This window comes from Python bivittatus, unplaced genomic scaffold (assembly GCF_059951505.1).
Source record: "Python bivittatus isolate LINGU-HERP-01145 unplaced genomic scaffold, Pbiv_v1 ctg000020_np1212, whole genome shotgun sequence".
Taxonomy (NCBI): domain Eukaryota; kingdom Metazoa; phylum Chordata; class Lepidosauria; order Squamata; family Pythonidae; genus Python; species Python bivittatus.
Window position 1 is genome coordinate 69,936,304 of NW_028277030.1, and position 25,535 is coordinate 69,961,838.

At 40.6% G+C, this 25,535-nt stretch overlaps 1 protein-coding gene across 15 annotated transcripts in view; it reads left to right on the top strand.

Moving 5' to 3' along the window:
- EYA4 (EYA transcriptional coactivator and phosphatase 4) overlaps positions 1–25,535 on the top strand; it is a 146,595-nt gene that overhangs the window by 6,007 nt on the left and 115,053 nt on the right. For 13 of the 15 annotated variants that reach the window (XM_088140969.1, XM_088140981.1, XM_088140963.1 and 10 more), the window contains exon 2: positions 16,663–16,751. In XM_088140969.1, coding sequence (XP_087997095.1) covers positions 16,719–16,751 — 33 coding nt within the window. In that variant the 5' untranslated portion in view covers positions 16,663–16,718. Of the gene's footprint in view, positions 1–16,662; positions 16,752–18,727; positions 18,798–25,535 lie in introns of all 15 variants that reach the window. The other 2 variants (XM_088140984.1, XM_088140986.1) reach the window with 1 other exon arrangement.

Here is a 25,535-nt window from a genome sequence, read left to right on the forward strand (position 1 = left end):
TCTATAGTTGATAGTTTGGGAAAGTTTAGAATAACTATATATTTTATACCTATATGTATATTGCTATTAATTATTTTTATAAGAGCCATACATTACATTATCTCTGCTATCTTTGTAAAGTATTTATATGTTTTCACTTCAGTTGAAAATAAACTGAAGACAAATATAATAGTGGTTCTGTAAGACAGGATCTGTATTTAAAAAAAAATTAAATAGTTTATATAGGCGCCTATCTCACTACAGTGACTCTGGATGGCATTCACTGATTAGAACAACTATCACCTCTGCATACAACCCATGACACCCGAGGTTAAAACACAAAAACTCAATGAGAAAAACCACCTCAACAGCAGAGCTCACCTAACCATCTGGCCCAAATGTCTGGTGAAAGAGCCCGGTCTTCAAAGCCTTGTGAAAGGCTAACATGGTTGGGCTGTCTGGATTTCTAGAGGGATGCTGTTCCACAGGACATGTCCTGCCCCAACTCCTGGATCCAACAAGATGGCACTGTTTGATGCAGGGGACCCAGAGCATGCCCTCTGTGCTACATCTGGTGGGTCGAGCAGAAACAATGGGAGAGAAAAATTTTGAGAAATATAAAAATAATAAGCGGGTAACTATATGAAAAGTGGAATTAAGACTTTTTAAAACAAATTCTGATAGTCATGAAATTTTAGAATTTTTATATAACCACTCATTATGCCTGAATCCATTAATGTAACTATGGTACAGTTTAAATATTTTTCTTGAATTCTACCTATAATTAATACCAATTCCATTTACTTAAATTTTACCATCATAAGACTAATCCATTTGGGGATTCAACGCAGCAACTTGTTTGTGTATATAAAATCAAATATACTTTGAATTTGTTAGTTTAAAGCTTGAAGGCAAGAACAAACACCTTTTGTTGCCAAGAAAACTATATGAACGTGCCTACAGAGTCATCAGGAGTCAAGCCCAACTCAAGGGAGATTTTACTTTTACTTGAGAAATACGAAAAGGCATAAGTTGTAAATATTTTGCATAAGATGAAGGTCAGTAAAATAAAACAATGAATAATGCCAGTGTACCATAAACTGTGTTTTCATGGCAACCATCTATTTAGGTGCGCTAAAAAATGTTTTCCCTTTCTACCACCCTAAAGGGAATTTCACCTAGTTGCGTGCATTTATATAAATATAAACTTTAACGTTGAGCAAAAACACAGCAGAATGTTCAATTGAAGTCTTTTCATAATTTTAAGTACTTGGAATAATGCAGTTCCTTTATAAAATGGATTTGTAGACTAGTATGAGTGGATATAAACACCAGCTTTTCAGAGACTTGTATAATTTGATAAATATATCGTGAGGAGAGACGCAGATCATTTCATGGATTATATGCCCATGCCGACTGCCTTGATTTAGTTTTTCTTTCTACTTCAATATCCCATATTAGAAAATTTTAGTAAGAATCTCAGATTGGATAGATATCTATTTGGATAGATAGGTTTTTTGAAGTATTGTTTATGTGACTCTGAACAAATTTGCTTTGAAGTATACCCCATCTCAGTAGCTCTGAGGATGTAAATAAAATTCAGCTGAGAGTAAATTCCATTTAGCTTAATGTGACTTCCTTCTGAGTAGAAATATATAAGACTAATAATGAGTTAGAAGAAATGGAAAAGTGCTAATGTTGAATCATTGTGTACATTGCATACATTATATGCAATTAAGAAATGCTTCTTTGTTGATATCCCTGAGCCAACATGAACAAACAGAAAATTCTGATTATTGTCTCTTACGTGTTTCTAATATTATCTTCAAGAAAAGATAGTTCAAGCAGAATAAAATGCTAAGACAATTTGCAGTTTGTAATGGCTTACTTACCTCTATATTTCCTCATACTTACCCAAAAAGGGGAATTAACCCAGTTGGATACAGTTCACTTCACATTCTGTATGTGGCAGTATATGAACACAGTTTCATACGAAGATAGTTTTCTATACATGGAACAGGTTTGATATGGAAGAAGAATTGGTGGATGAGAAAGCAATATGCAAATAGAGAAAATAATGTGTTAAGGGATTGATTTGTTCTCTTTTTTGGCTGGAAATATTTAGTGATCATCTTGGACTTGCAGGCTATTTTGTAAATGATAAAAGTTAGTGTTGGGGAGTATTTTAAAATTTTAGATATATAAAAGTTCAATATAGAAAGTAAAATCTGCAGTTTTTTCTGTTTTATACATACGTATATACGTATTATATGGTAGGTATAAACATATTTATTTGAAAAGTTTTATACTTGTATGACTTCAGGAACAGATATCAACTTTTAAGTCATTTGCAAAGATAGAATTGCATCACTCCCAAAGTAAAGCATAGTTGTTGTTGTTTTTAATTTATGATATAGTTCAGTAGTGACACGGACATCTGATGAAGTACATGAATGTTTGAAGAAGTAGCCCTTAGAAATGCTTGGGTGTGTGTGTGTATGTATAGACACATTCATACTATACTGTACTATCTTTCCATAATATCTATGAGTTAGGGAATGTAAAAATAAGATTAGGATGTCAGATCCTATATTAGGAAAAATAGCAACTATGTATTTGTAGGAGATACAGGTGATATAGCCATTATACATTTGGTAGCTATAATTTATCAATTAAGTAACAATAAAGTGACAAAATGTGAACCGTTAAGAGGGTGCTTCAGTCATTTTGCAGAGTGCTCCTTCATATCCAATGCTTAGTGCACCGAGTCAGTGCATCACCTCAAATGTTTGGTCTGGCCTCTGTAAGGACCTCCCAAATCAATGGAGTGTGTATATTGTACGTGGAAGACACTTTCTCCAGGGTATTTCAGTTTTATTATGACTATTGCTTTGTTCTAAATTCTTGTGAAATTTGCCCCTGAAAAAAACCGAAAGAGGGAAATCATTGTCTCCCTCATATATATCAGTTATATTTGCAGCAATCATGTTATGTAAATTAATCTTAAGCATTCTGACAGTGTTACTCTATTAATCTGGAGTAAAATAAATCCCTTACTGAAACAAGGAACAGGATGTTGGAAACAATGTTATATGTACTAGGCAATAAAACAGTATCCTGTTGAAGTGTGCTTTTAGCTTCAAAGACTTTTTAGAAAAGTCACCTGAAAAGCTAACATAATACTACTTTGAAACTGTCAAACTTGTCTGAATTGGAACATTTTCTACTCTATATCTCTGATCTTTCAATTTGAAATTGTTATTGAAATTATTATCTTAGGGCTCTAGAAAATGAATATTTTGTTTCTTCAAATCCTTAATATGATTACATCATTGCCTGAATAACAAAAGTTAATGGCTTCATGGTGGTTTCCTTCCCTTGGTTGCTGTCTCTATTCGTGCTGGTAGTTTTGGATGCTGTATTTCTCATTCAGACTTGTTCCTTTCGTACTGACAAGCCCAGCTATAATGTTAGTGGAGTAGTTGTGCCTATATTGTTAATGATAAAGTATGAATGCATAAATCTAGAATGGCCTCTCTTCTGTTTTTGCCTATTGGATAATAATCATTATCTCTTGCGTTAGTGAAGGCAGAAGAAGGATAATGAAAGCTTGGGAATGAGGAGATGAAACTACTGGTCAACGTAATAGGAGTAATTGTTAAGTTCATTAATTAAGATGTAATATATATTACTTCTCTTTTGATGATAAATTTTAGTTAATAATTATACTGGGTTACCCATGGTTTTTTATGAAGTAACATCTAACCCAAAGAACTTATGTTATAAAATAAAAGAAAAAGTGGGGGAAAAGAAAAAGAAAAAAAAAGAGACTTTCAGTAAGTAAGGGAAGCCTGTAAGCTTATTTGAATCATATGTACTTTAGCTTAGTTCTGGTAAAATATATGGATTAAGTTTCAAAGACTTTCTGACACATTTTTATACCAGATGTCGACTAATAATGTAAATTGTTATTTATGAACATATTAGTTGACATCTGGTATAAAAATCAGGTAAGTATGTTGTTCAGCAATTTTTAAAAGTTTACTAAATGTGTTTATTGATCTAGAAAGTTATAATATTCATCAATAACACAAAACATATAATTGTTTTTTTAAGACTTTATAAAACACTTCAGCTTTAAACCACATCTGTAGATGCAGATGTCTGTCTTCACACTAAATTGTGAAGTTAAACTGTTGAAGATGTTTAAAAGAAGTTAAAAACATTGACTTATAACAGGGATACAACAGTATCAATCTTCTGTTTTAATCTTTTTAAAAATGAAATAAAGCTTGAAGCTTGACTTGGGAACCAGCTTGTTGTCTCAATATTAAAAGAATATTCCTACGTGTTTTAGAATTATTGGGTTCCTTAATGTTTTCACTCATAAAACCTAGGACAATCATATCCTAAAATGAGTTTGTTTTCCATCTGTCATAAATACTGCTCTGTGTGTGTGTGTGTGTGTGTGTGTGTGTGTGTGTGTATGTATGTATGTATGTATTTGTAATGCTGATCAATGCAGGGGCATCCTCCGGGTGGTCAGCAAATCAAGGTGGCCATGATCACACAATCAGAACCCTGCCTTTTTTTACATCTGTTAAATGTGTGGTGCGTGTCAAAAAGGAGGGGGACTTCTGTTGTAGCTGCCATTTTGACTTCTTTTGACTCCTTCCTGCAGATGCTCCTGCATCAGTGATCATTTTTGTAGTAGTTCCAAAGTTCTACTTTAAATTTTGATTCTTTTTGCTGGCATGGGGAACACTAGTCATGATGGCTTTGAATCTGGACCTCTTACTTTGTCTTTGGCCCTGACCTTATCAGCATTTATCATAGGGATAGAGGGAAAGCACCTATCATTACTTGCTACACAGAGATGTTTGAGAACATATGTCAGTAGCTGGATAGAAGTGGAATTTGGGCTGGTTCGCTGAGAGAGGGAATGAACTCTTGCCACACTCATCAGGAGTACCTTGTTTATAACGTAAAACATTTGAATGGTGTTTTGCAAAACAAAAAACAAAAAACGTTAGAACAATTGGAGTGTCCCTCAAAGTAGGCAGTCGCATAGTTTGGAGGGTTTGGTACAACTGTTCTGAAAGCTTCCCCAGATTATCTGTATGTGCAGATAACCTGGAAAGGCTGCTGAAGCAGTCGTACTAAGTTTTTTGGAGGATGGGCTGTCCCAGTACTTCAAGGAAGGATACTTTATTTTTGCCAACCTACTTTGCAAAGGAACTCTTTGAATGCTTTGCACAGCCTAATTTTTTTGCATTAGTTAGATTTAGAAAAGTGATCCCACCTGTATAAATGGGGTATTTTTTTCTAAACCTGATTGCTTATAATGTGGAGATTTTCAGTGAAGAGAGAAAAGGGTGTGGAGAAAGAGAGAGAGGAGGAAGGAAAGGATGATTGAAATAAATTGTGATAGACCTTTTGCCTCCCCAAAGACACTCTTTTTCACATTTTCATTGTTTTGGTTAACTCTGGATTTAAATTTTAAGAAGGTTCAAGCTGAAATGCATCAAACTTTTATGTATAAGATTTGTACACCATTCTAGTCCAGCAGGGCTCTAAGCAATAGACTCCTAGGATAAAGTAGACTACTTTTAAGTGAACCAGAGTTTGGTGAATGTTAGGGGAATTATTTGAGAAGAGCAGGAAAAACATCAAGAATGCAGTTGGTATCATTTCATATATTTTGTTTATTTGTGGAAATGTGCAGAAAAATGCAAAAGAAGGAAAGATCAGGAAAGAATGAAGGAAATTACAGGAGGAATGGAAATTACATACTATTGCATAGATTGAAGCCCACTCACGTAACATTGGAAAAGCCATTTCTTAATTTCTTACATTATACAACTCTGTCAATAATTGTCAAAATAGACCAATCATATAGCAATAAATGTTGGAAATACCATGAAGCAGAAGGAACATTCTACCATATGTGGTGGACGTGCAAAAAAACCTGAAAGCATTGGAAATATATACATAACACTATTCAGAGAATTTTGGCTTCAAATTCAAAATGAAACCACATTTTTAAAATTATGTATAATTCCAGAACATAAATGCATATACATATATATAAATACCATAATTTATTAAGATACATGCTTATAGCTATGAGGATTAACTTTGCATAATACTGGAGAAAAGACATAGTACCGATAATATCATTGGGAACTTAACCTTCGAGAATAAACTGCAATGGCTAAATTAACAGTATATATACACATAAGAGAAGTTTACCTAAATTTAAACAAGAATGTCTTCTATATATATTACATATTACACAGCAAGGTAAATACAAACATTTAGAGTATGGTTTTCAAAGCTTATGCCAACAGGCACTGCAAATTGGTTGGAGTACAAAGAGGGGGAAATCAGAAATTAAATATTTATCTATATTTAAGGGTTTTTTTCCTCTTTTTTTTCCTTTTCCTTTTTTTTTGTAATATTCATAAGCAATAATATAGTGGAGATTTTGGCATTCAACTTAAATGTATACTTTTTGATATCATAAAAGTGTCAGAAAACGACAGACACGGGTTCGGTTATCCAGTAGACAGAAGTTTTTATTGGGCACGTTTGCAAAGGTGGGTCCCTCCCGCAGCAATGGAGGAACCCCGAAGCAAGGTCTGACAGGTTTTTATACCCCCTATCTGTCCTCCCCCTCCTACGAGGGCTTGGCTCACAATCTCACCTTTTTTACCGCCCCGGAGCGCCGCTAATTAACCGCAAAACCGCAGACATTCCACTTTCCGAATCCAATCAGCGCAATACACATTCCAATCCCCACTTGACCCGACAGCCGCCCCCTGCCGTTTCTCTTCACTCTGGTGCAAACGTGCCTCTTGCCTGCAGTCTTTCCTCCCTCCTGCCGTCCTTCTCCACTCTGATGCGAGTGTGCCTTCTGCCCATCCTCCCTCCTGCCGTCCCCCCAAGGCTGCCCCATGGTGCACAGCGCTCTCCCTTAGCAAACATGGTTCGTTTGAGGCCCTCACTTCTCCCTGCCTTCTCACAATCCCCCTTTTTCTTTTCACGCCTCTGTTGGGCCTCAAACCTGGCTAACAGGATTGCTCCCTCGTCCCGGACCCGGGGCTTCACACACTGGGACAGGTAATTCCCACAAGCAGGGAGACATTGCATTAAGCAACATACTAGGACCAGTAAGGCAATGAAACCAATGGCTAGTACAAAAAGTTGTTTTAACCAAGCAAAGTTAGGTAACCAACTAGTGAGCCACGACCAATTCCATCCCTCTGGATCCTCGGATATGCGAGAGGCTAAGGTCTTCAACTTGGCTAGTTTTGCTTCAACATAATTCTTATTGTTGGTTAGGTTAAAGCAACAAAGACCTTGAAAAGATTCACAGCCTTGTCCTGCCCTTAATAGGAGATAGTCTATAGCTATCCGATTTTGAATGACCGCCCTCCTGATCTCAGTGACTTCTTCAGTGAGGGCTGCAATGAGAGAGGATGTAAGGTTGACACTTTTAGCCAGGAGGCAGGCCACCTTCCTTAGGTCCAGGTAAGCCCTTCCACTTAGTGCAGGAACCCCTACTAAGGAGAGGGCCAGAGCCATGGCTTCTGTTTCAGACAAGAGTGTCACATCACTCTCACAATCAGATGGCAGCTCCCTTTTTCTTTTTCTTTTGATGGGTGCGCTTGTATTGGAGGCAGGGCATATAGAGAGGTCAGGCGCCCTATGGCACAAGGGCCCCCTGAACTATAGGCTGGAACATAGGTGTAAGCTTCATGTCCACATAACAAAAAGAAACCTTTAGGTAGGTATAGAGGGGTTGAGGCGTAAGGGATATTATAGATCCCTCCACAAGTGAAAGCAGGACCTTTTGAGGGCAGTGGGTGGGTACGGTTCTGGGTATTGTTGAAATATACACATTGAGTTGCATTGGTTATCCCCAAGAGATTTAGAGCTATTTGCCTTTGATTAGTCCAGGGTCTTGGAGTGGGAGAAGACCCAAAATGATAGAACATCCCCCCCCACGGGGGATCATCCCCAGTGATATCAATATTCGCTATCTGAGTAACATTCTTCAATGCTTCCAAGCTGATGGGCATTCCAAAGAAACAGGTGGAGGTGACACCCTTCACAGTCAAGAGTTGCCCCACACAAAAAGTTGTGCTGTTCAAAGCTGTCTGTGCCAATTCTACAAAAAAATTGTTGTTAGAGCTGTGCTGTAGAGCATCTAAGCAGTGACATAATAGAATAACCTGGATGCAAGCCTTCATGTTGTTCATCTCCTCCCCTGCCTTAGTTCAGTTCCTTTTAAGTTTTACTTTGAGTCCGTCTCCTGGTTGGGCAGTCCACGGTCGGGGGTCGGGAGCTCGCTTAACCCGATGGTAGTGGGTCCAACCCCCCTGTCGGGTTCGAACCGCCGATTCAGTTGTCAGGAGAACTTGGTATGGTCCCTCCCAAGACGGTTTCAGTTTCTCATCCTTCCACGTCTTTATCAGGACCCAATCCCCTGGCTTGTGGGGGTGTTGGTCTTCCAGCAAGGGGGGCCGCTGAGCGAGGAGTCCCTGTTTTCTTAAAGATAAGAGAGATTGTGACAGTACCAGGAGATACTTTCTCAGGAAGGCATCCTTTAGCTCGGGGATAGGCTCTCCCATTGGAGCCAGGAAAGGTCTTCCCATCATCAGCTCGAATGGGGAGACCCCCACATCCTTGCGAGGGGCTGTCCGCATTCGAAGCAGGGCAACCGGAAGTGTCTTTGTCCAAGGTAGCCCTGTTTCCAATCCCAGTTTGGTGAGATGTTGCTTCAATACCCCGTTAGCTCTTTCCACTTTCCCACTGGATTCAGGATGCCAAGGGGTGTGGAGTTCCCATCGAACCCCCAGGCTTTGCATGACCTCCTGCAGCACCTTGTGGGTGAAGTGGGTCCCCCTGTCAGAATCCAGACTCTCTACTATCCCATACCGGGGGACGATCTGTTCCAGGAGAACTTTTGCTACTACCTGTGCAGTCGCCCTCCGGCTGGGCACCGCTTCCACCCAGCCAGTGAGGTGATCTTTGAGTACCAACAGGTACTTCAACCCAGCCACAGGAGGGAGTTCCGTAAAGTCCACCTGGACTCGCTGAAAGGGCCATATTGCCAAGGGCCTTCCTCCCCTCTCCCTTCTCCTCATGGCTTTGCGATTGGTTTTCTGACAAATCAGGCATTTCCAGCACACAGCCTGCGCCTCTGTCCACATCCCCAGGCTCCAGTACCACGGCTTTACAGTATCTATCAAAGCCTGCACCCCCCAGTGAGACCCTTCGTGCAGTTTCTCCAACATCCCCCTCATGTCAGCACGGCTCACTACTGGGGTCCCCTCAATTGTAACCCAATGACCTGCTTCCTCCCTGCAACCTTCCCTTTCCAGCAGCACCTCATCCAACTTCCCCGGCGTCCAAGCCGGAGGTTCTTCTATCTGGGGGATTGCAATCATGATGGCAATGGGGACACCCTCCGCTGCCTCCTTTGCTACTCGATCAGCAAGTCGGTTCCCTCTTGCCTCCATCGAGTCCCCCTTCTGATGTCCCATTATATGCACCACTGCAATCCTGTCGGGTTCTTGAAGAGCTTCCATCATCCCCTCTATCAGTTGCCGAGCTTTCACCTCCTTCCCAGCAGTTGTGAGTAAACCCCGTTCCAGCCAAATTTTCCCGAAAGTGTGCACTACTCCCCAGGCGTATCGCGAGTCTGTGTAGACGGTGAGGGACACTCCCTTTCCCAACTCTAGTGCCCGTTTCAAAGCGTGCACTTCACACAGCTGAGCCGACCAGTCCGCTGGTAGTGCCCCCTTCTCTATTGTCTCTCCCTCCGCAGTCACTATCGCGTACCCTGACTTCCTTTGTCCCTGCTCTACTCGGCTAGACCCATCCACGAACCAGACCTCACCCTCTTCCAGCGGGACCTCCTGCAGGTCCTCCCGGGTCTTTGTTTGCAGCTGCAACAGGGTGGAGCACTCGTGCTCCGCCGGCTCCCATTCTTTCCGCTCCCCCGCAAAAAACTCCGCTGGGTTCAAATTCCTGTCTGTTCCTACCACCACATCAGGACTTATCCGGAGAACTGTCTCATATTTCAACATCCTCCCTTCTGTCATCCAAGCAGCCGCCTGCTGACTAAGCACACTTAAGATCTGATGGGGTGAATGGACAATCACGGGGCTCCCAAAAGTGAGTTTTTTCCCTTCTGTCACTAGCACAGCAGCGGCAGCCACTGCCTGCACACAAGTCGGCCATCCCCTCACCACTGGTTCTAGGGCTTTGCTCAGGAAGGCCACTGGTTGATATTTCCCAGCCCGTCTCTGAGTCAGTACTCCAATGGCAGTTCCCCCATGGGCTGTAACGTATAGGTGAAAGGGGAGGGCCAAGTTCGGTAGAGCCAGAGCCGGGGCCATCACCAGGCTCCTTCGTAATTCCCCCCACTTCTCTGTGTCCCTGTCTGTCCATTCTACCCTGTCAGATGATCCTTTCAACTTCTCATATAGAAACTGAGCCTTGCTCATGTACTCATCTATCCATAGCCTGCAATATCCTACTAGACCCAGAAACCGCCGCACCTCCGTTTTAGTATGAGGGGGCTTCAACTGCATTATCCCCTGTATCCGAGAAGGATCAATCAACTTCTCGCCCTTCCGGAGTACATGTCCTAAATACTTGACCTCCCTTTCCACAAATTGGACCTTCCCTTTTGACACCTTCAATCCTTCTTCAGCCAACCAGTTCAATAAAGCCACTGAGTCTTCTCTCACCTTTACTTCCTTCTCTCCAGACACCAACAAATCATCCACATACTGCAGCACCCGAGAACCCCCAGGGGCCCAGAACCCCTGGAGTTTCTCTTCCAATGCCTGTCCAAACAAGAGGGGGCTCTCGGTGTACCCCTGGGGCAGCACCGTCCATCTCAGTTGTTGCTTCCTCCCAGTCTCCGGATCTTCCCACTCAAAAGCGAACAGATCCCTACTTTCTTCTGCCAGAGGGCATGACCAAAAAGCATCCTTCAAGTCTATCGTGAACCACCGATCCCCGGGAGGGATCTTCCCCATCAAAGTGTAGGGGTCAGGCACTACCGGGGTCCGGGCCAAGACCAAATCGTTGACCCTCCTCAGATCCTGCACCAGCCTGTAACTATTGTCCTTCTTCTTCACAGCTAAGATAGGGGAGTTGAAGGGGGACATAGCCGGTTCCAACAGCCCTTGCCGCCTCAGCCCATCTATGATGGGCTTCAGCCCACGCCTCCCATCCCGGGACAGCGGGTATTGGGCTTGCCGCAAACCAGTCACCCCCGGTTTCAAGGGGATGCTAATTGGGGCAATGCGGAACCGACCCGCCCCCCCTTCTCCTGCCCATACCTCAGGGTTCACAACCTCCACGTCCGCCTCCCGCAACAAACACATCCTTTCTGCCTGTTCCACATTCCACAACTCCACTCCTAGACTACCCATTAGATCCCTTCCCAGCAAGTTCACCCCTGCCTGTGGGATCAGTAACACATCTGCAGTTACCTCCTTCCCATTCCACTCCAGTCTCACTCCCTCCAGTACGTCTGCCTTGACCGGAGAACCTCCCACCCCCATCACCGATACCGACGCGCCCCGGGATTTCGCAATCCCTGGGATCGGTTGGCACAACGATGTTCGAGAGGCTCCGGTATCAACGAGGAACTGCCGTTCCTCGCCGGTGGGACCCACCGTGATGTTTACCAAGGGTTCCCCGTGGGTCCCGGTTGGGGAACCATAACCCCCCTAGTTGTACAGGGGGAAACTCCTCTCACCCGTGGGGCGATCCACCTGGCAGTCCCGAGCAAAGTGTCCTACTCGCCCGCAGCGGAAACAACCTTGCCTATCCCCAGTCCACCTCTCCCTTCTGGGGTCGACGCCACCTCTCCGGGGCCAAGGTCCCCGGACCAGATGGGGAGAAGGTCGCGCCTCCCTCAGTCCCTCCCCCTTCGTCTCATTCTTGGCCGCCGCCTGAACGGCTGCCATCATCATTTGAGTTTTCTGCCTGGTCTTCGCCTCCTCCCTCCCCACATAGGTCTGTTGAGCAATCCTTAGGAGTTCCCCTATCCCCTGTTCAGTCCAACCCTCCCGTTTTTGTATCTTCTTCTGAATGTCTGGCCATGCTTTGGTGACGAACTGCATTTTTAACAAGGTCTCAAAGGCTGGGGTGTCCGGAGTCACGCCCGAGAATTTGGTCAGGCCAACTCGGATCCTCTCACAAAAATCTCCGGGCGATTCATCCTTCCCCTGGGTTACCTCAAAAGCCTTGGTCAAATTCTTCCCCTGGGGCACTGCTGTTCGGATGCCCTCCAAAATCATCTCTTTCATGTCTCTCATGTTCTGCCGGTGTGCGGCATTATTGGGATCCCAATTTGGGTCTGCCAGAGGGAATTTAGTATCTGCGGCCGGGGCATTTGGGACATTTGCATTTCTTCGCTCCCAAGCCCCGAGCGCAGCTCGCCGAATCTGGCCCCTCTCTTCTGGCGTATAGAGGTGGGCTAAAATGTAATTCAGTTCCCCCAGGAGTATTCCACCGGGCCGAGAAAAGTTCCAATTGTTCGGCGGCGGTATGGGCATTCTCTTGCATACGAGGGAGGGTCTTTTTTAATTCCCTCAACTCACTGGGTTTGATGGGAACTGTTACGTAACTGGTGACGGTCACCCCCTGTGCGTTCGTTCCGTTCGGGACTTCCCGGACGGGGAAGGCACTGGCCGACCTTAGACTAAAGGGCAAGTTCTGAATGTCTTGGTTCAGCTGGTCCAGCTCTTTCCGCAGCCCGGGATAGGGTGGGGGCGCCGGAGGGGGAGCGGTAGGAAGAGGAGGAGGAGGAGGAGGTGGCGGCCCCCATTGAGGTCTAGTCAGCCAGAGGTCCTCCTCCTCATCCTCCTGTTCTTTTTGGACAAAAATTTTGGCTAACTTGGGTCGAGGCCCCTCCCAATGAACATGGAACCAGACTTCCACATAGGGTTCCTGTGTTAACATTTTATGCTCCACAATGTAGTTTTTTAGTTGGGTCACCCAGTAATTACTGGGGATTCCAAGAGTATCCCAATGGTAGGGGAATTCGGGGTCCACTAGTGGATATTTTGGCCATTCTTTAGTGCACAAAGTTATCATGGTTGGTTTTTCCAGACCCCTGGTGAATGGCCACAACCAGGGTGTCTCCCATTGTTGCAACAATTGTCCTAATGGAGAATCCGTGGGGATTCCCCCTACTGCGTTTTTCCCACTGGCCCCTGGCCTTACACTCTTACTCTGCGCCTTACCCATCCTTCCTGACTACGTTTCCCACCTTACAGAAGGTCCCGGACTCTTCTGTCCCCTTGCGGCGTCCAACGCCTCGTAACCACGCTAATCTCCCCGAGATTATGGGTAGGCTGTACTCACCAGACCTCCCGGAGGTCCCCTCGTCGGCCAACTTCCTCTTTACTTCTGTCTGACTGGCGATTGGAGTCCCGTCCTGGACCCGACTTCGGGGAAAATGGGAGACACCTCAACGGGGTGTTACGGCCGATTACTCACCGGTTCCCCACAGTCCGGTCCACGTCGAGGACTCCTGGCTGGCTCGCCAATTTTGTCAGAAAACGACAGACACGGGTTCGGTTATCCAGTAGACAGAAGTTTTTATTGGGCACGTTTGCAAAGGTGGGTCCCTCCCGCAGCAATGGAGGAACCCCGAAGCAAGGTCTGACAGGTTTTTATACCCCCTATCTGTCCTCCCCCTCCTACGAGGGCTTGGCTCACAATCTCACCTTTTTTACCGCCCCGGAGCGCCGCTAATTAACCGCAAAACCGCAGACATTCCACTTTCCGAATCCAATCAGCGCAATACACATTCCAATCCCCACTTGACCCGACAGCCGCCCCCTGCCGTTTCTCTTCACTCTGGTGCGAACGTGCCTCTTGCCTGCAGTCTTTCCTCCCTCCTGCCGTCCTTCTCCACTCTGATGCGAGTGTGCCTTCTGCCCATCCTCCCTCCTGCCGTCCCCCCAAGGCTGCCCCATGGTGCACAGCGCTCTCCCTTAGCAAACATGGTTCGTTTGAGGCCCTCACTTCTCCCTGCCTTCTCACAAAAGTAACTTAATATACTCTGCTTGAAACCTTTACTACTGTAATATTGAGTAATAATAGTACAACCTCAGACATCATCTGTTTATTCATAGTTAATATATTTTTTGAAAATATACTTTTGTTTAAAAGAAGGATGATAAAATACTAGTAGTAATAATAATAATAAACAAATACATAGTACAGTTGATGTACTTAAAAGAGGGATTTAGAATGGATATATATATATATGCTGTATCATTGAAGTAGTTTTTTTAAATGGAAAAAAAATACAGTAACAAAAATTTCTTACATTAATATATTGAGGCTATGGTTGATCTCTGAATCTGAGAAATGGCCCAGGCATTGACAGTCCTGATATCCCATTGAATAGAACCAGATAAGCCTGCTTATTTTCAGTAGAGATGGAGAAGTAATATAACTAGTGTGATGGTTAGTGTGATCTAGTAATATAACTAGTGTGATGAACCAATTCATGAGTGTTAAAAAGGACAGCTGCTTGATGGTGGTGGTGATGGAGAAATAACTTCCATTTTTGTTTTTGTTCAGAATGATCTAACTGATTTGTTGCTGTTTTCTGATAGTCAAAAACCTATAATGTGTTCTACTATGAAAAATATATTATTTGATATACCACATTCTGTTACTGGGAAAGTTTGGAATATGTGGTGGCTCTTAGTGCTTAATTATAGATAAGGCAAATTTTCTGGATCCATTTTAATCTGACTTTTGGGATAGTTATTTTAAAAAGAGCTATTTTATTCACCTTGCAATAAATGGGTTAAAAGGAGTAAATTCTAGTGAGTTACTTTTGATGTCATTATTTACCTGGTTAAGGTGCAGGTTGGACTCATTAGCTTATAGCTGCTTCAATCAATCCTGGCAGAGTGATTTCAAAGAATGAGACTGATAATGTTTTGATGCTATGGCTGTTCACCTGAAGGGTGTACAAGGCTTCCATGCAATTTAACATATACATGACTTCACTAGGAAAATTTACAGTTTTAGAGTTCAATGGCACTAGTATGCTGATGAGAACCAGATTTATTTAAATTTCCAATAACCTTTCCATTTAAATTTCCAATTTTGGAAATATTCAGGATTGTATTTGCAGAGCTACGCCCTCTGTGCCAGTTGTACATATTTCTGAACATCTTAGGTCTGGCTATCATTTGGCCTATTTAAATACTTTCTACATGGTGTTCAAACTTCAGCTCGTTCAGAACGCTACAGTCAGATTGTTGACTAAGGCCTGCTATAGGGAACAGGTCTTACTGGCTAGTAGTACGTTTTAGGTATGTTTCTTGAAAACAGATGCAACTTGTGACCATGTTAACATGACTTTCCCTGGGTTTTAAAATCGGAGTAGCCTATCCTTCAGGAAGGCAGTAAAACTATACTTTTTCAGAGGCCCTGCAGACTAGCTTAATTATGCCTGACAACATCATGGGGATATTAGTTGTTTTTTATCATGATTTTAATTTATTTCAATTTTGATAATTTTATGGAATTGTTATTGAGTATGTTTGGTTTATTGTAAACTGCCTGGAGTCATTTTGGAATAAAGCAGTATAGAAATATGTCAACAATAATCCTGACTCTAAGATAGTAAAATTTTCATGTATGAACTTTGAAAAATAAGTTTCATAAGGAATTATTGCATGTCTTAAAGGCTCCCTGTTGTAAAAGTTACTACTTAGCAAGTTATTATAGAAAAGAGGGGGGTCTGTTATTTACCATGAAGTATGAAATTATATTCTGTATAACTGAAGTGTGTGATTCTCCTCATCTTGCTTTCATGAATTGGCTATTAAAGTGGATTATTTACATTTTTAGATATAAAAATTAGTGATCCAAGTAATTCTTTTAAGTGGAACAGTTAACTTATGTTTCTAAAATTGGATCACAAATTTATGGATTTATTCACATGAAATATTATAGTCCCCATGTTAACATGATTGATTGATTATGTGCCATCAAGTTGTTGTTGACTCTTAGTGACCACTTAGAAAGATTTTACCATGCAATACCATTAAATTTAAAAGGTCTGCACATAAAATGTTGTATCAGATGCTGTTCTATAGCCTTTTCTAGGTTGGGTAGGGATCCATTAAAGCTTAAGCATAGTTAGTTCTGATTCTTAAGTGTTTTTGCTAGTTGATTCTAGAATGATTTTTTTTTATATAATTCATTTCTATCAGAGGCTCTCATTTCCATTTTAAAACTGGAATTAGATTTGACATGGGATTTCCAGCAAAGATTGTATCTGCAGTTAAATTCTGAAATTTTTCGTACAATTTTCTGTTCTGTTTCATCAACAAATAATGATTTGGAGGAAGATGTGGCTGAAAATGAAAAGAATGGTGATAGTAAAATGTCAGCCTTCTATTATTGATGTCAATTCCATTTTCAATTTATTGTGTAGATCTGTTTTTAAACATCCAATGACATTTAATTGCTGTACTTAAAAAGATGCTTTTTTTTTCAGCTATGAACAAATGAATATACTGTATAGCCATGGAACCTAGTTTCTAATATGTAGCTGTATATATGTAACTGCAGAAACAAAATAACACTTTGTCTCCTTGTTGTTTTTAAAATTAGGACATCCAATTGCTTCTCAATTGCTTCTCTTTGTGGAAGAAAAGTGAGTAACCCCCATGGAAGATACTCAGGATTTAAATGAACAGTCAGTAAGTAAACATTTGGTTAAATCATCACACATTTATTTTTAATGGGATAGCTCCAACATGTGAGAAAATTGTTCAAACAGCAGGACTTTCCATTTTCCTTTCCACTCCCCTGTGTCTCCCCAGTTTGCTCTGGAAGGTCCCATAGCCTTCTAGAACAGATGGGGAGGGGTACAAATCTGTTCCATTGACAGATGTAATTCCAGCAGCAGAGTAACATCCACATCATGTTATAGTCTGAGTGATGTTTTTCAGCTGTTTATAAGAACGTGTATTTCTGTGGGTATTAGTGGGTATTAGTTTTTATAACATATATAGAGTATATTCCACACTACATTATAATAACATGCACAAAGTTTTTGTATTATTCCTGTATTTGTTGTCTGTATTCCTGTCCAAATACTACTACTACTACTACTACTACTACTACTACTATTACAATAATATATTTAACCAGCATTCTTTTCTGATTTGAGTAGAGTTGGACTGCTTGAATACAGTATAGGATATCCTCAGATTTATTTACAGTGGTACCCCGGGATACGAACTTAATGTGTTCCATGACTCTGGGCGTATCCCGAGTTGGTCGTAACCCAACGTAAATTTCCCCATAGGGTTCAATGTAAATCTGGTTAATCCATTCCGCCCTCCGAATTTGGTCGCACCCCGAAGCAAATTTTCCCATAAGGTTCAATGTAATTACCGTTAGTCCGTTCTGGCATTTGCGGATCACGCGTCAGGGGCGGGAGAACGGCTGGGCGCTGCGGTGGGAAAAATGCTGGGCGCTGCGCGGCGTGGCGGGAGAACAGCTGGGCGCGGCGCGACGGGAGAACGGCCGCGGACCACATGTCAGGGGCGGAAAAATGGCCACGGACCATGTGTCAGGGCAGAAAAATGACTGTACCCTGAGGCAGAGTTCGCACATCGAGGTAAATTTTTGCGGCCAGAGCTGGTCGTAACCCGAAAAGTTCATTAGTAGAGGCGTTCGTATCCCAAGGTACCACTGTATTTTGGAGTGCTTTTGATTTTGAATTAAATATTCTTTAGTTCTGTTATGGAAATAGTTATTGAGCTAAACATTTATCACAATTAATAATTAGCATTCATTATCAAGCCTTAAAAGACAGTGCAGTTTAATAGTAGTCAGTATGCTAATTATAATAGCCACTGTTTAGGCTTAACAGATTAAATAGATTGGGTTAGGGAATATATATGATGTGCAATATCTATATACAAATCTTTGGGCATATTCCAAGTGACATTCAGACATAGTTTGACATAATGGGTAGCTCACAGGCTCCATGAAAGTTCTTTCCTTCCTTCCTTCCTGCAATCCCTAGAGCTCTCCAGGAAAATAATAGTGATGAAATTGTGGCAAATATAGTTTTTGTAGTTATTTTTTTTTCTATTCTAAATTTTTTTAAAAAGACCTAAACTAAGTATGTTAAGCTTCTGGTAGGATTAATATACTTACTTTAAGTAAATGTTCAGGCCCCATCAAAGGCTGATTTAGGCTTGGTAATCCCAAGCCCCAGGAAACCCAACCACACTGTTTGTTTAAAAAAATGATGGGACAGCAGAAGAAAAGTAGCCCATCCCTGCTTTAAGATATGTATATATTTACTGAAGGTGAAACTAGTTTTCAAGGTTCAGCGATCATTAGAAAGTTAAAAGCAGCAGGTTTTACTTTTTTTAGTGTCTTCACTAACAGATGTAAAATTAACCCATACTATGAATTATCCCATTCAACCACAGATTTGGAAAAATGGAAGAAAATGTATCTTTTAGTAGACAGATTTAAAGTACAGGTAGTCCTTGCTTTCTAACCACTCTTTCAGCGACCATTTGAAGTTTTGATGGCGCTGAATGAGTGGTACTTACAACTGGTCTTCAAAGTTCCGGCCATCACATCACATCATGTGCTCACATGATCGCGATTCCGGTGCTTGGCAACCAACTCACACTTACTATGGTTGCAGCATCCCGCAGTTACATGATCGCCATTTATGTCCTTCCCTGCCGACTTCCCACAAGCAAAGTCAAAGTCTGGTAAGTCTCCCCCAGCCTTCCTACATACTGCGCTGTACCCTCCTTCCCTCAGCCTCCTCGTGCTCACACCAACCCTCAACCTCCTTCCCTAGGCCTCACAGCACCCCCCTCCCCCAACTCATGTGCAACCTGCCAGGGCCTCCCCCAGCCCCTTGTGGTACCCCTGTGCTCCTTACCTGGGACTCCTGCCACTTCCCGCTTAACGCGTCGTGGAGTTATGACAGCAACCACAACTGCCTGGATTGTTGTCACTAAGCAATGAGGTCATGTGACATCGCACTTTACAATCACATTGCTTGGCAACGGCAATCCCGGTCCATTTGCCATCGTAACCCAAGGACTACCTATATATAATAACTGTATTTATGAATACATTGTTGGACTAGTTTTTTTGTATAGGGCTACTATATCTGGGTTGCAAAAATTTGGATGACCACTATATGGCAGTAAAGAGATATTATTGAATATCTCATTATTGAAAACTAATGGTTATCTGGATTTTTGCAACCAGGGTATGGTGTTAGTATTTATCTTATATTGGTTTCTGAGGTTCCAAAAACAAATAGGCCTTCCATAGAACTGGTGATATTTAACACAGAATTTGATGTTTAATTCTGGGACCTTGGTTTAAGAAGTGTGGAGAAAAATTGAGAGGGATGAGAATGGCTCTCCATTCTTATACTGCATTCAGCCACTGCAAATTTTGTGGCCCTCTTTTTCCAGCTTCATATTAAGCTTTCAAGGTGTTAACCTCTCATTTCCTACTTATGGCAGTGCTTTCAGAACCATTCTTAGCCCTGCGGCCTCAGGAAACTGCAGTGTCAGCTTCATAAAAAGCTTGAATCATACTTTGCTGCTTCTGTTTTCATGGAATTCAGTGAATTATTGAAGAAGCATTTGTGATCATCTGGGAGGTTGAGCAACTGTGAGCCATAGAAAGCCTAATAGGGAATGAAGCTGATAAGTCTACAAGTATAGTACATTTTCTTACTCTAAAGCCCATCGAACAGGTAATAGACATTTAGCTCAGAATGGCTATACTGATCCAGGGGCCCATGGAGCGATTCCTATTTCTAGACAAGAATACTTACTTAGCAACAAGAGATGGTTTCAAGTAGATTTAATATCTGAGCTTGTCCTAAAACCATTAATTATAGTTTTCCAGCTTGGACAAAATAGGAAACAATGATTAATGTTGTTGTAATGGTAATTTTTTTAGTTCATTACTGCCTTATATATAGAATGAAGCAAAAGAACTGTCTGTGGTCATGAGGATTTTAATATCTGGTTTATTAAACTGGCATATCAGTATGAAAAAAACCTCATTCTTTGAGTAAGTGCACACATTAAAGGACTAATGTATTAGCTTGAACAAGTCAAAGTTGAGCTCATATACAGCTTGCAATAGTTGTGTATCACGGACATAATTGGGTTGTTTTTATTGGTATAAATTTCTTTAATACCCTGTATCATTTTTCAAAACAGTAGGAATGAATACATTCTTTCACATTAGAAATAGAAATGGAAATTAATGTACAGTGGAACCTTGGTTCATGAACTTAATTGGTTCTGTGACTCTGGTCGCGACCCGAATTGGTCACGACCCAAAGCAAATTTTCCCATAAGGGTCAATGTAATTACCGTTAATCCATTCTGGCGTGGAGGACAGGGAAGCGGCTGTTGCTTGGAGGGAGAGTCCCCCTCCCTACGATCACATGTCAGGGGTGGAAAATGGCCACGGATCACGTGTCAGGGTGGAAAAATGGCCGCGGATCACATGTCAGGGGCGGAAAAATGGCCACGGACCACGTGTCAGGGGCGGAAAATGGCCGCGGACCACATATCACGGGTGGGAAAATGGCTGCGGACCGTGTCATGGGAGGGAAAATGGCCGAGGATCCTGTTCGTGACCCGATCCGGCATTTGCGAACGGAGGCAAAATTTTGCGACCGGAGCTATTCATGACCCGAATTGGTCGTGAACAGAAGCGTTCGTGACCCGAGGCACCACTGTATTTATCATTATATACTCTACACTTGTAACTGGCTAAATCTATAGGAGAGATATATTATCAATGACAAAAGATTTTGTGTTTTAATCTTCGAAGTATCACATTAAAGGGTTTTTATTTCAAGGCAAATTGTTGTGGTTTTGATTTCTTAAATTTAAATTATTTAACCTTATTTCAAAAATAGAAGAACAAGGTTCAAGGTTAATTTCTTCAAAAAAATAGTATATCACATTTTTTAATAAAACGTTTAAAGAAATGAACACTCAAAATTTGTAACATTTTAGAATAGCAAACAGACATGTGTCTGTGATAAACAATGTTAACACATTATTTTTTAAATGTTTTACAACTAAACTTCTACAAAGGAAAAATAAATGACTTAACTTCCTGGTATATGATTTCAAAAGAAGCCTTATTAAAGACTGATGCAATATCATCTTTTAGTTTTTATATAGTTCACGTATTTCAGATACTGCATTTTTAACTTAAACAATAGATTCAACTACTGCAAATGATGTGTTCACAATAATATGTAATTATGCTTGATTTAATTGGGGATAAAATTGGGGACAGAACGTTAAAATCATACATGTGCATTTGTTTTATTTCTTTTATTGTAGATGAAAGGGTGATTGCCCATGTTCTCTTCCCTTTACCCACTAATCCTTATCCAGTCTTTCAGTACTGAAATTTCTTTTAATATCCAGTCATTATCAATTAAATTAAAACATTTTATCAGTATACTAGTCCATTCAGTGGGAAAAGCAGTGGCTTTTTCGGTTTTGGCTTAGTGTTATGTGCTACTTCAACTATTCTGGCTTGATCAAGAAACATGTTAAAAGAAATAATTTCTTTATGTTATATGAGATACCAGTTTAGACAAAATAAACCAATTGATTTAACAAAATTGGGACAGAACCCATAGCTGTATACAGGAGGAGATGGCAAGGAACAGCACATAAGCTTGAATCTTGATGTGGTTCATTTGGGCTGATTTTTACTGAATTAATTTATGGTTTTAGCAAGCAATGTAAAAATGACCAGGATCTAGCAAAACTTTGCTATGTGTCAATAAGAAAGATAATTTAGGGGTATTAGTTAGTTAATTAATTAATTAATCCACTTTGTCCGGTGTTGTATTTGTAAGATTATTAGGATGATTTCTTAAATTATTGTTTGCTTTAACTAAAAGCATCTCTTTAACATCTAGAAAGAATTTCATAATATTGTTATTAAAGGAAAGCCAGTTTGGTCTAGTGGTTAAAGCTCAAGGCTAGAAACCCAGAGACTGTGAGTTCTAGTCCCATTTTAGGCATGAAAGCTGGCTGGGTGACTTTGGGTCAGTCACACTCTCTAGCCGGTCGGTCAATTCCTGTTGGAACCATAGGATCGACATTTGGTTGATCCAAAAGAAGTGGACCCTGCACAAGCAGGAAAATGCTAGGAAGGAAAAAAGAAAGAAGTTACTAAAGGTCTTTTCAATTTGATATTCTAGGAATTTAGCCTGGAATCTTTAATATACAAAGTAAGGGGTTGCACTGTCAGCCATAGTCCTTCCCATTTTTACTTAATAATCTAATTATCAAATGTATGTCAACTTTCTACCTGCTGGTTCCAGTCTAAATAAATATTGATACTAAGCTGCAGCTAATGTCCCAGTAATGTAATTCTCTGTATTCTATGGGGCAGCTTTCTCTTAACTTCATGTAGCATTACAAAAGTTAAGCTATTGAGAAAATATACTATTTGTGGTGTTTCTTTTTTTAAATTGTATAAAGTACAAAGAACAGAACAAACCCCAGAGGTAATTCGGTAACCCCAATTGTACATGTCCTAGCCTTGCATTAACTGAATTTTGGTTTGCATTAAACGTGACCTGGTATCATTGTACAATTTGCACTAAATAGAATATCACATTTGTTGAACTTGCGTTAATCGTGACCTAGCTGTACTTATATCTTACTCTTCACATGTTATTTTCTCACTCCTAATTTGCTTTCCCAATTCCACATTTCCATAATTTCATGACAACAGGATCTATTTCAAGATTCCCACATGTCCTTATAATAAAAGCTGTAATGCAAGGCTTCCAGGTTTGTGGTCTGTATACTATAATGTCTTGCATGGAAGGATTACCTCTTTGGGAAAGGAATTACAAATCCTAAAATTGGTTTTCTTTCAAGTTTTAGACGCACACATCATTGTAACATATGTTTTCAGTCTGAAATGGCATAGTGAATGATTAAAGATTACCAGAAAACAGATTCATGAATAGAAGCAGGAAGACAAACATTTTCCCCAGTGAAATATTTAAAAAAATGGAATAAAAATCTCTCCTTATATTTCTTTCAATTCCTTGGTTTATAATATTAACTAATTGGGAAAGCACAAGGTGGGGGGGGAGACCTCTCAGGCACCTCTTCTGCTCTCCTATCCCATTCAGACTTCTAGAACAAAACATATTAATCTTGTTCAGTCCTCTGTAAATAAGTCATGTAATTATGCCATTAAACATTAAAGCTGTTTTAGACATGTCATGAAGAGGTAATATTCCTATTTTCAGGGAAATCCAGAATAAATTAAATAGTTCTCTACACCTCTTCATTTCACTCTAAAATGTATGTATGTATGTATGTACGTATGTATGTAATTATTTCATATATGATTGCAAAAGTTGGTGAATGTTTCTTTTGCAAAAGCCTTGTAAGATTTTCATGCGTAGCTTTGAAGAAATAGATATTCTTATAAGAATGCTTTGAATTAAAATCAGGAGAGTTTCGCTTCAACTAATATTGAATTTTATAGGTACCCTGTTTATTATTTTTTTCTCCCTTCATTAAATTTATAAGCAAAATACAGAGGTCTGTAAATTATAGAATAAGCCAGGGTCATTAGGTGAAAACATATGAAATAATGCTGCAACTGGAGGGTCATATCTTTTTTATATTAACCTGTTGGATACCAGTGAATGGTATGTCACTGGCATGTCATTCTGCCAGCCCTTCCAATTCTGGCTTCATTGCTACTCTAATCCTTCTTCTATTCTGGATGGGAAATGAGACATCCTACAGGCCAGTGCCTCACAATGGGAGTGGTGCAGCTTACTTCCATTTTAGGAACCTAGCTGGGAATGGCTTTATTTTTTTAGTCAGATGTCAATGTGGTTGTGTTAGATATCATGGCAATTTAATGGAGGAGGGTGGGGGAAAATGGCATATCATTTGATTTGTGGGTAAGTTAGAGCAAATGTTAGTATAATATAAGAAGACAAGAGGTGGCAAATTCACACTTCTTCAAAGGATTCTCCTGTTGATCAGGGGCATTCTTTTTTGGTCCAAAAGTATTATAAATAATTCATACTAGATTATGAATGATGGAAGGATTTCTAACTTTAAAACATGGTCTAAGTGGCTAATAATAACTGTTAAGTGGTTAATAAATAAAGCAACTCATAAAAGTAAATACTATCAATGCATCTTTTAAAAGGGTGAGCAGAACACTAATAGTAATGTGAAAATTATATTTTAAAAATATATTAGCACTTTTTTCTAAAGGCTGAGAGAGTAGAGTTTTAGAAGGGAGTATATTGCAGAATTTGGGAGCAACACAGGTAGAGGGCATTGCCCAAATACCCAACAAATGGGCCTCTGTGGGTGGCAATAACTCAGAAGGCCTTTCTAGAAAACCTGATAGCAGAAGAGGTTAATAAAGAAATAAAGAAATAAAAATTCTTAGATAGCCTCAAAATCATTTAGGTCTTTAAAAGTTAAAACCAATACAGAGGATTGATCTCTGAAGTGATAGGCAACCAGTATAAGTCTAGCATGGGAATAATATAAACTGCCTGTTTTGTACAACTTAGTATAGCTGACTCATTTTCTACCTCATTTTCTGGATGCTGTTTAAGGATAACTCTGAAAAAATGCCTGATACCTATTTATGTAGATACAGAAAATATTTGTAAGTTGCAGTTCAGTTCAGTTCAACTTTATTGATTTAGTCTATTGACCATATTAAGTATAAAGGAAATAAGATAAAATAAAATAAATGCCATTGTAAACATACAAGTAAGAATTAATAAAAATATAAATATAACTAAAACTATGATACAAGTTCATGTCAGGCCATCACCCCTGCAGTCAACACCAATCTGATCTAAATAATCTGCCCTCTTTATAACTGCCTTTGTTATAAAGAGTGCAGTCTTACTGGTGATACGGAGGTTCTTGCCCTGTAAAAAGTAGGAAAGTTTCTGCTGGCTGCTCCAGTATTTTTTATTTTTTAAATATAAATCTAAATGGTCAGTCCTCTCTATTGAAGATAATCTACAATCAAACAGGATGTGTGCAATATCTTCAATAGCCGGGGTGCCACAAATACATAGTCTTTCTTCATATGGGACTCCTTGAAATTTCCCATATCTTACCATAGAGTCTAACTGGTCAAAACGAACTCTGGTGAAAGCTCTTCTAAGATATTGGGGTAAAGGAGTTGTTAGATACTTTTCTAATAGGAAGACTGATTTGTGTTGGGCCAGCCACTTCAAGGACTTGAGATGTTTAAGGTGTGCTATATCCTCTTGAGCCACATCCAAAACCCTTTGTTTAAAACTTTTTTTGGCCTTCAAGTCTGATTGTACTGGGAAGTGGGTTGAAAATCCATATTGGGAAATTGTATTGGTAAGTTAGGCTGCCCAAGCACGAGGAGGCTTATTGTGCAACTGTTCT